The sequence below is a fragment of the Ictalurus punctatus genome, chromosome 9 (genome assembly GCF_001660625.3).
Source record: "Ictalurus punctatus breed USDA103 chromosome 9, Coco_2.0, whole genome shotgun sequence".
Classification (NCBI taxonomy): Eukaryota; Metazoa; Chordata; class Actinopteri; order Siluriformes; family Ictaluridae; genus Ictalurus; species Ictalurus punctatus.
Window position 1 is genome coordinate 23280745 of NC_030424.2, and position 11261 is coordinate 23292005.

At 39.1% G+C, this 11261-nt stretch overlaps 1 protein-coding gene across 2 annotated transcripts; it reads right to left on the reverse strand.

Moving 5' to 3' along the window:
* Positions 1 to 762: 762 nt before the first annotated feature.
* lgals8b (galectin 8b) lies at positions 763 to 10812 on the reverse strand. Of its 2 annotated transcripts, none has more exons than XM_017475419.3 (8): positions 10661 to 10812; positions 10321 to 10409; positions 8278 to 8488; positions 5941 to 6060; positions 5800 to 5826; positions 5622 to 5710; positions 5381 to 5546; positions 763 to 3323 (listed from the first exon to the last, which is right to left on the reverse strand). In XM_017475419.3, exons 1-8 carry the CDS (start codon positions 10697 to 10699, stop codon positions 3174 to 3176), a joined length of 891 nt encoding a protein of 296 aa, XP_017330908.1. In that variant the 5' UTR covers positions 10700 to 10812; the 3' UTR covers positions 763 to 3173. The 2 variants fall into 2 exon arrangements, with proteins under 2 accessions (XP_017330908.1, XP_017330909.1); XM_017475420.3 differs by having other exon boundaries at positions 10321 to 10393; positions 10661 to 10809.
* Positions 10813 to 11261: the final 449 nt, after the last annotated feature.

The following is an 11261-nucleotide window of genomic DNA, read 5'->3' on the forward strand; positions in this document are numbered from 1 at the left end:
TTGAGTACTGCTGTGTGTGAACGTGTCCTGTTGCAGAATGCGGTGAAATCTCCCACACGACGTTCCTAGTGTGATTAAGGTGTGTGCATGTCTGTAATGCACATCAATAATGCGACTAAAAACAGGAGTACTCCACGTCTTAACTCAATTCGTGTTTACTTCGAGTCTGATCGGATTAAGGTAATAAAAAATGCTGTTTACATGCTAGTTTCTTAGAGTATTGTCTTATTATTGTTGTCCATGTAAATGTACTGACTCTTAGCTGTACTTTTAAAACTCAGCTGTTTAGCAAAATGTTACCTAAACGGTATAAAATAAGCATTATTAATTAAATAGTAGGTAATAGAAAATATGTAAATAGATTGTCAAATAAAAATATTAAAGAGGGAAAATATTGCTAAATATATCAAATAAGTGACATTTACTGCATTCCTGTGAACTAATCAAATTCAGCTGCTAGACTGGCCTCCATTTCTTTCACAAACTCTATAAAGGGATACGTTGAATTATAAAGATTTTCAGATAAACAGTAAATGTGGTGGTCTAGACGCTATAGAAAAAGTCTGTCTCTTTATCTGTTTCTACTTATGAAATATTGGGCGACCTCGCAGGCATGAACTGCATGCAGGTAAGTTGCATAATCTGAATCAGAAGCCTAGAAACTCATCTTAAGGAAATGCGTAACCCGGGTCTGAATACGAGGAACTTTCCCCGATACTGGACTTAAGCTTCCAACTCTGAATAAAGCCTGTAAGCTCAGTGTAGTGTTTAGCACATGCTTTATTAAAGACATAAATATAAAGCACAGTAATTATAATGAGCAACATTGTTACTCCGTAACAATACGTTTGCACTCTTGTACTTAAACTGCTCATACAGTCCTCCATTTAAACCAAACGAACATGAACATTCATATGGTGGTGTTCACTCACCTCAGGTTCTCCACCATGTACGTTTAACACAACAGCATTCTGACTTTTGAATATTCTAGTTGTTGCTTCCTGTATTAAACAAAATCCAGCGACCCTCTGAAGACTGCATCTTTCCATAAGTATAATCCTTCTTACTTAAATAGTAGGCACGTAACGAAAAAACGTTCCCTCGTATTTACTTATTAGTGCCATTTAAGCTTTTATTCCTAAAATTTCCATCCTGAAAACCCAAATCAGTTTCATGGTCGAAACATCTGACATTATCTAAGCAGCACTTTATTTAGTTTCATAACAACTGCTATTATTTTGAAGCTATATATTTATTTTACTGTTGTTGAGGTTATTGAGCTTTAGAGTCAATGCAATGACCAGTTAATTAGGCTTATAACTATAATAACCATCATTTCATCACTGTAATATCAGGGCTGACTGTTGCAGCACTGATTATTTTAAAAGCAGTATAAAGTAATGACTAAATAACTATCTGAGAACTCCAATTTAAAATAAATCTCTCTTCAGCCTCCACATGTTTAAGATCAATTGATCGCTTTTATTCTGGTTTTGCTCATTTTCATGAAGGGTGGCAACAATTTTGGACTTCACCGTATAAGAAACGTTAGTAGTGTTTCATCTCAACCACTGTAATGTCACTTTAAACGTCCGTACAGGACTCGCGGAGTGATCATTGCCGCCAAAAATGCTTGATTTTGCTACGTTTCTTTTTTATTGTTTTTTTTTTTTAAGAGGAAAACTACTTAAATTGGTACAACTACAATTGCACTGAATTGTCTTTTGCAATGATGTCTGTTGGTAAACGAGACCTTTTAGCTGTACTCATGTTCGACGCACGTGAATGACGTGACGACTACGACGCGTCTTGGCCCAAATCTGCAGAAAACCTGCGGTAATTTTGAAAAATCGCAAGCTCCTACGAATATTGCAGTTGCTTGATTACGCAGTCATTTCTGTGATCGCAAAATTGTGAAATCCTGGAGGGACTGATGGCAGCTTTAAATAAAAATCGTTGACGAGGCCTTACAGACGCCATGCCTGGCATCTTCGCACATCCAGATAACAGCTTTTTGAGTCAATAGTAAACACATTTTCAGACTTTCTCATCCCGTAAAATGTACCCTGATTTCTAATACGTTTTTATATCTTTGTGACATAAGGCGAGTAAGTAGCCGCTGATTACGCAGGGCTCGAAATTAAGTTTTGTTTTTACTTGTTAGAACTGGTGCTTGAAAACGTCAGCAGCACCAGCAAAAACTTAGGAGCGACACAGCTACAAGTATATATATATATATATAAATAAAACAGACTTCTTTTATTTAAACACACCGCCACCACTCACGCTTAAAACGTGTGGATTCAGTGGCGAACGCAGTGTTACCTGCAACCTCTGTCCCACAGGCTTTACAGTGAACGCAGTGCACTGAGCCATTTTCAGAGCGGAGCCACTCGAAGTCTTTCAGCCACTCTCTCCGCCTTCTTTTCCGCTGGTGGATCCACATTCACCACATGATCGCCATCAGTAACTCCGCGAGTTACATCATCTGTAACTTTAGACGGCTAACAAAAGAAATCTCTATTCTTTTCATCTTCTCTCTTCGGCTCTTTACAGTTTGCGTGCTAGTTAACTCCCTCTCGTGCGACAACAAGAGCACAGTGAAAGGGAGTGATTGACGGCTAATAATAACCAATCTAAAATCTGCATTACAGTTAAGAATGTAAAGATGCAGTTTAATTGGTTACGTAACGTTGGATAGAACGGTGGAGCGGTCACTGTATCGGCTCACAGCAGGCACATACTGTGCAGTAATTAGCAAACGTTTTGTAGAGAAATGAAAACAGGTCGCACCACAACACTTATTTGCACTCACACAAATGCCCCCAAATATATTTTAAGGTCGTACAGATTAAATTTCAGGAGCATAACCATCTGGAGCCTTGTTTTATATTATATTATATTATATTATATTATATTATATTATATTATATTATATATATATATATATAATTATTATTCTACTAGCTAATTGCTACACTATGGGGAAAAAAAAATTCCATGGCTCCAGGCCTCAGATCATATTTTGGAAACGCAGCCCTTTGCTCACATGCAGTGGTGTACACTGGGCGTTCTCCGTCAGTGACACAGCTGTGTATTCATTAATTGGCTGTTAAAAAAAAAAAAAAAAACACAAGTGCTGGAGTGAGCATGTGCCATTACTGATCTGAGAGTCACCAGAGCTTAATGTCCTGTAAGTCCAGGTCTCCGAGGACCTCCAGCTGGGTGATGGAGCTCAGGTCCTGCACTCGGTGTCTGTACTCCAGCAGATGCTCTCCGTTAACAGCGATTTTAAACTGGTGAGTCTGGCACAGGACGATGATCTGAGGACGCAGACACGAACAGGTGTGTTAACGTGTTTAAAAGCCACAGAGAACTAGAAATCTGTGATCGCTTTCTAATTATGTTGTTGTTGTTGTTGTTCCTGACACAAAATGACATGAACAACTGGTGAACATTCAATATCTAGTAACTGGTTTAATCCTGTTTTAATATGCCCTTGGTGGAATCTGACACGATTTGAGTTTCAAATTTATAATCCAGAGCAATAAAATACTGTGAAATGATTTGTCTTTTAATAGCATTTGTTTTGCTACATTCAAACTAGGCTTCATGCAAAACACCATGGGAAAAAAATCACTTCCGGGGGGGGGGGGGGTGATAAGTCATTACAGTACACGGTATAGTTGTGGAAAAGTAAAAACAAACAGTACTGTGTGTTTAAAGGATGTTCGGGGTGAGCACATTGTTAATAAGAGTTCTAGGATGAGCACAGGACAGTCTTTACGATTACAGCAGCAGTTCTTAGGTACAAATCTACAGTTTCCAAGTGTAATTCCTCTTATTCTTATTATTGTTCATCATTATTATATCATCCATCCATCCTTCTTCCATTCCATTTATCCCACACAGGGTCGCAGGGAACCGGGAGCCCATCCCAGGGAGCGCGGCGGGGGGGACAATGGACAGACTGCCAACCAATCACAGCGCACATTCACACACTACGGACAATCTTTCAGGCTTTCAGATGGTCCTGACTCTCTGTGGTCATTAAAAACCCCAGGACACTTATCGTAGTAGAGTAGGGGTATAACCCCAGTGTCCTGGGGAAAGTCCCCCATTGGCCCTTCTCTATCATGGCCCCCTAATAATCCCCATCTCTGAATTTGGCTACATCACTCTCTCCTCTCCACTAATAGCTGGTGTGTGGTGGGCGTTCTGGCGCACTGTGGCTGCCGTCACATCATCCAGGTGGATGCTACACACTAGTCGTGGTTGATGAGAATCTAGTCATATTTATCTACTATTTCTGATTAAAGGATCACAAGAAATCAAATACAAGATTATTAAACCTATTATTAAACCCATTGCATTTTCTTATTATTATGCTCATTTTAAGTATTCATTTTTGAAAGAAGCAAAATGATCTGCAAATAAAAGAAGGCCATGTAAAGCTTAAAAATCTGTCTAGGAATAGCCTTGTTCATCTTATATTTGGTTTATTGTAATCTTATAAATTGAAGAAAGAGTAGATAAATTTGACTCGATTCAAGATATTATCACTTGCTAAGGTATCATTTCAGTCAAATCTTTCCAGTCAAAAGTTTAGACACCCATTCTTTATTTAATTTTGTTTCCCCACATTTTAGAATAACAATAAAGTCATCAAAAATCAACACAAATGAAACTATGGGAATTATATTGTGATAAAAAATCCAAAATAAATCAAAATAATTTAATCTTTTAGCATCTTCAAAGTAGACACCGTTTTTGCCTAGAATTTCCAGAAATGTATTCTTGGCATTTTCTCGACCGATTTCTTGAGGAATTCCCCTGAGATGCTTTTTAAAGAGTATTAAAGGAGTTCACACCTACGCTGGACTCTTATCGGCTGCTTTTCGGAATATTTCACTCCGAGTCATCCGTTTAAAAAAATATTTTTTTGTAAATAAAATGTTATTTTTCTAATGAAAGAAATGAATATATTGGCATGGTTATATTTTTGTCTACAACACCGATTTCAAACATTTAAAGCACACACCTTCAGATCAAAAGGTTTTTAAGATTATGAGAAACATTTCAGTCGAGCGTCCACAAACTTTTGACCGGTAGTGTATATTGTAGGAAAATGTCATAATTTCAACATGTGAGCTGGTACAGATTTTATAAGACGACGCCACATGTAGAAATAACATTAAAGATGTATCTCAGATTTTCAGATGATACGACACTATACTAATTGTAGGGAAAGTCTCTATACTGTATTGTACCAGAGCTGGAGTGAGTGTATTTATAGTAAGGATTTCAGTCAGTGAAGTCTGTTATGTGATAGTCAGAAGTGCTCCGAGGCCATGTCCTGTGCTCTAATACACACTCCTACCTCAAAGTATTTCCCAGCTGTGAACGGGAAGTACGACAGCTCCATCTCCTCCGGTCCCCAAGACTCACTTAAGAAAGAGTTGCGGATCACCGTGCCCGATTTGATTCGTGCATTCAGGTGTAGGGCGATGTTTTTGGACTCGCTGCACCTCAGGTTTACAGAAAAACTAGAAAACAAGAAAAACTGTTATAGTGGGACTGTCATATAATGATAATAAAATGAAGGAGCAGTGCTGAAGTACCTATGAGGAAATAAGCTGACGTGGCCCTTAATTGTAATGTGCTGTCCAGGACTGAGCCCTTTAAGTATACTGCCCCTGTAGGGTATACTCTAGTGGGGGGAGAGAACACGTGTAACTTGTAACTGGTGCGGTTGGCATTCCTTTTTCAAAATCATATTTCAGATGAAGATGAACTCACCAAATCACCTGATTCTGAAAATATTGCCTGTGGAAATGAGGCAGAGATTATTAGAACTGTTAATAAACCACCTGATTTTATTTATTTTTTTAAACAAATATATACAAATCGGTAGATAATTGGTTGTTTGGAGCTTCTTACTGAGCTTGGGACATAGCCAATGGCTTGTATTTGAACTTTTCCTGATACGGAGAACGTGTCGACCCTGTGAAGAGGGATTCTGTGCTGATACTCCAGGACATGAGCTCCGTTTACTGCCACCTGCAGGAGAGACACAGCAATTAGCAGCAACGTTCAGGTACAGACACTTGACTACGTTTAACGCCTTTAAGAGCAGCTACATTAAGAGCGTTTCATCCGGTGATTGAATTAGAGGTCTATGGAGGTGTGCCTAGTTATAGTAAGCGCCCCCTAATTATCTCCAAAATCACACATTGCTATGTATTTGTGTGGGGGATTCCAGAGAACTGCCGAAAAACTTTTGTTTTGTGATAATAATGCTCTTTGCTGTCTCTACTTTGAGAAGACGAACATATTTTACCAAAACTAGATAATCCAACAATCTAACCCTACTGTAACTGTCCAGATATTAAAATGCTATAACTTTTTATATTTCAGTTTACATACTGCGGCAAAACTTGTTTTATTGTGTCTATTGAGTCCAGATCTATCTGGAGTACAGGTGTCACCGAATATGAATCGGTTAATTTAGATTGAATAGATAATATGTCCTAAATGAACATGAATACAGATCCAAACTGTAGATGGAGCATTGTTTTTTTTTAACAGAAGCTGGAAGGGAGGGTTGCCAGGTCTTAGCAAAACTCCAACACTAACTACAACATCCTAACTACAACCCTAAAAACCGCACGTCCAGCAATTGCAGGTTCGAATCCCAACGATGGCCCAGAATCCAAGAGAGCAAAGTCAGCCATGCTCTCAGGGAGGGAGAGGTGGCATACTCTCTCTCCCCTATCAATCACAGCAACACTAGCCATTTATACATGTCGAAGTGGGCGGATAGCATCTCCTCTGAGTAGGTCACGCAGCTCCTGACACAGCACAAAAACCACACAAAAAGATTAGAAGCTATCCCTCGAAATGTTCAGAAATAGGAAAAGTTAGACGCATGGTTCTTCTTTTTTTCCAAGTCTTTTTGTGGAGCAGTAGGGCGTGTTTATAGGTGCAGTATCTGTCTGTAATATGCACATATTATACATGGAACCTGGCAACCCTACTCACTTCCGGTTTAAATCCAAATATGGAAAAAGATACGGATAATAATTTGAGCACAGATAAATGCTCTGTGCTACACCTCTAATATATACAATAACATGTTAAAACTCGACTATGTCCAGCGTTTCCCCAAGCCAACATACATTTCTCTCATTTTGAAATGCGTGTTTATTTGAAACCTACATGGTGGAAGAAATCTACTTTAAATTTAACATTCAGCCTCTCGCTGGAAAACTCTCCGAATGTTTTCAGGAGGCCTGTCCATGTTTAGAAAAGCTAAAGACCTGTGAGTCTTTTATTCACAGAGAGAGATCTAGTGTAACCCGAATGCGTTGGCTAGACAACAGTAACGTGGTCTTCTTTCATTAATCAAACCACCTCCGTGCCGACTAGCTTCTGTCTGCTTTGAAATGAGATTAGGGCTAATTCTTTGTTTATCATTGCAATGGGCATGTAACGTTGTAGTACATCGAGCCTCTAATGGCTGGAAACTGCATAAATATTAAATCACTCACACATACATAGCAAATATCTTTTTTAGCTTAAAATTTTATTCAGTAGTTCACAGCTGCAATAATTTGGGGAAAAAAAACTTTATAGAAAGTTGAATTAGCACGGATATTTTAGTGATGATTTGATGAATAGAAGACGGCTGGCAGTTAAAAGGTCTAAAAGATTTTAATTGAAGTTTAGTTTGGAACAGGCATCAGGGGCGTCAAAATAAAGTCAAATCAAATTTTGGCTTAACAATGCCCCCTAGTGGGAGGCACCGGGAATGTAAGAATTCAAACATTGGCCAGTTTGTTTTAAGTAATCAGGGAACTTGTCTACAAGAAAGTGGCACAGGCCTGTCAATTATTTTGCATGTTCACAGGCCACCTGTACAAGAGCAGGTTAATGATGAACAGGTTACTAACAGGTTACTAACATGTTAGTAGCAGACATGCTTGGGAAGCATTGTGCCCTGCAATGGTGTCCCCTGCCTTGTGCCCCGAGTCCCCTGGGATAGGCTCCAGTCTCCCAAGTGACCCTGTGTAGGATAAGCAGTACAGAAAATGGATGCTTGGGAAGCATACAGGAGTAGCACTGCAAATCCAGCTAGGGATTTTTATTTTCAACTAACTGGGATGATGACCACAGATTTATATCCTACTCAGAGATGGTTGGTAAATACTGGCCCTCATCCTCACATGCCAAGTCACCTCAAACCCAGTCTCTCAAGGTGAATATCAGGTCACTCACCTTGAACACATCTTCCTGTACTAGAATGATTGTCTCAAAGGATGCTCCTTGCTTAAAGGGCATCTGATCAAGAATCTCCTCTCTGCCCCAGCTACCTTGCTGTAAGGAGTTGCAAACGATGCATGGCGAGCTCCTGAAGCGGGGGTTGAAGTGGAAAGCGATGTCAGCTCGGGGCTTCGTGCTGCTGCCACAGGTCAGGTCAAATTGGAACCTGGATGTGGAGGTATACTTTATACTATAACAATTACATCTACTATAGCAGCTCTACATGTGATTTCATCTGTGTGATAAATCTACCTAAAACTCAATACCGACTCATTTTACCTTGACGGTTCAACATCCTATCATATTACACACAGCTGACCGGTAAAACTTTGGTTTTGCTGTGCGATTACTTTAGCACACTTCCAAATGTCTTTTGAAAAAAAAAGTGTTTATTTGCATTTTCATGTAATCTTTACACTAGGACGGCACAATATAAACAAAATGTGTTTATATTAAATTGCGTCACACTGCGACTGTGAACACATTAAAGACCTGTGAAATCTTGATGCGACGTGGTGACACACTGTTCTGACTCAAATATTTATGTTGTGTAGATGTAGTGATTCTGGTGAGATTCGCTGGTTAATTCTCCAGTGAGAACTTGGCAGCACAAGAGGATATTGCTAGTGCGGTTAAAATGGCGTTTAATAGAAGGGGGGGGGGGGGGGGGGGGGAATCAGCAATCTAAACCAGGTTTTGCTTTTAGCTCCTAAAAACAAAAACAGCAAGATAAATATACTTTTTTTTGTCTCACTCACTATTTTCCAGCAACATTCAATGTTATATTAATTAGAAATCCAACAGAGAAGTAGTGGGGACATCAAACGTTGGACTCAAAAGTTCTAGGGTGCGTCTCAATCAGCTTTCATTTACAATACGATTTATAATGTCAGAAAGATATCAGTCCTGCCTGCTGCTGACAAATGCCAGTGGTGACATTTTACAACGCGAGTACGTACAGTAGTCATGTCGCCGGAAACTGAGTCATCGGTGTCCCAATGTGTAGTGAGCCAGGGATTGAGATTGCAGAAATGAATGCAATATCAAATAATATTCGGAGGAGCTTGCAATTTCTCTAAACTGCCGCAGATTTTCCGCAGATTTGGGCCAAGACGTGTCATGTGACGTAATCACAACGCGCGTTCAGCCAAAGCCCTCTTTGATTCCCACGTGTTGAACATGAGTACAGCTAAAAGGTTTTATTTATCAACAAACATCACTGCGAAAGACCGTGCAAAACAATTTCACCAGTTCAAGAAGTTTTATGCAAAAAAAAAGGCACAAAAAAAACTTCAGCAAATTGCATCGCAAATTTTTTAAACAGCCGCAGCAAAATCAAGTATTTTTGGTCGCAATCATTAACAATAAAACCTCTGTGAAATCCTGTACGGGCTGATTTATCAGTACAACCTAGGGAGCTGATTGAGACACAGCCCTAGAATGCAGTGCAGCTTTGCGACACCTTTGTGCGGAGTTATGGCAGAAACACGGTTTGGTCAATTTAGAGCTCTGCGATAGTGTTGCCAGTGGTGTTAATGGGAAATTTGATGATGAGTCCTTATTGGTCACATATACATTACAGCCATTTTAATGTATTTAAAGGCGCCCATGGAGCAGACTATACTGATGACTGGACAAACTAAAGAATTAAAGCGCCGCTGCATCGCGCTCTTTAGGTAGAGCTGACGTTAAGGTTAAATCCCACTGCATCACTGTAGGCAGGTTGTCAACTTAAAACATTATAGGTAATGTAGAAACTGTTAACTAAAGTAAAAATAGACCATTGTGTCAATCAAAATAAGTTTAAACTTATATATATATTAAAAAAAAAAAAATCTTGAATGCCCTTAGAGTTTAGATATTAATACTAAAGATTCATGTGGAGGTTGGTCAGGGTCAATTTTTACTTTAATAATCAGGTTAGAGGCATCATGTTCATATTGCAGGTAATAAATATGACAATAATAATACGTCATGCAACCTTAATAAAAGTGTTACCTGTCAGCATCATTGAGAACACAGCCCTGAACTACAACCATCTCTCCAGACTGAAGCCCACCTGGGATGAGTCCTGTGAAAGGAATTACCTGAAATAAATCCATCAGATTACATTAACGCTGGCGTTTATAAATAACATCTCTACTTCATTTACACACTAGCAATATAGCAAGGAGGCTGCTTGTTTTTAGTGTTTCACCTGCTTTCACCTGAACCGAATAACGGAAGCTAATCAAAACATTTGATCCAAAAAGAGCTGCGTTTTCTCTGTAGCTACAAATGCAGAGATATTTGTGCTAAAAACAAACCCTCGGTGTCGCCCCGGAATGATGAGACCTACCGGGTTGAAAATGGCCTGTTTCGCATTGGCCACGGACATTGGGGAAACCCTGTAGAACACCAGTTTGTAGATGAGGTTGTTTTTGAAATCTTTAGCTTTTCTCAGAACGCCATTTTCCTCTATAAGAGAGTAGATATAGATGATTCGCGCATGAATCGGTTCCGTGTGAACGACTCGCTTCAAGCGAGTCGATTCAAATTGTTTTGTTGAATTTTGTAACGTTACAGTGTATAGGAATTTTATGAGTGGTCTTAGGCTAAGATTGGTATTATTACTATTATAGTATAAACTATGAAAGTGGCTTGATTTAGCGGTCAGGATTTTCAAGGGATGTGGTGGTTGGTGAATCAAACCATCAGTAGTTGCATATTTCGAGTCATTTGAAAAGGTTGGACGAGTCAGTAAATTCAGTCGGTGACGCCATCCCTGATTGAAACCTTAATGATAATACGTACATCACTGACTGAAACCTAAATTACATACAAAACTGGCTAAAACCTAAACGACACACATCCCTGTCTGACTAAAACCAAAATTACATACATTCCTGACTAAATCCTAAATTACATATATAACTGATTGACTAAAACCTAAATTACAT

Bases quoted from the DNA above. Each gene is read 5' to 3' on its own strand.
- lgals8b (XM_017475419.3), bottom strand. From the start codon at position 10,699: ATGTCCGTGGCCAATGCGAAACAGGCCATTTTCAACCCG. The intron at 6,061-8,277 runs GTGAGTGACCTG...TCTCTCCTGCAG, and splicing joins TACAGGAAGATGTGTTCAAG to GTGGCAGTAAACGGAGCTCA. The intron at 5,547-5,621 runs GTACTTCAGCAC...CTTGTTTTCTAG, and splicing joins GTCAGCTTATTTCCTCATAG to TTTTTCTGTAAACCTGAGGT.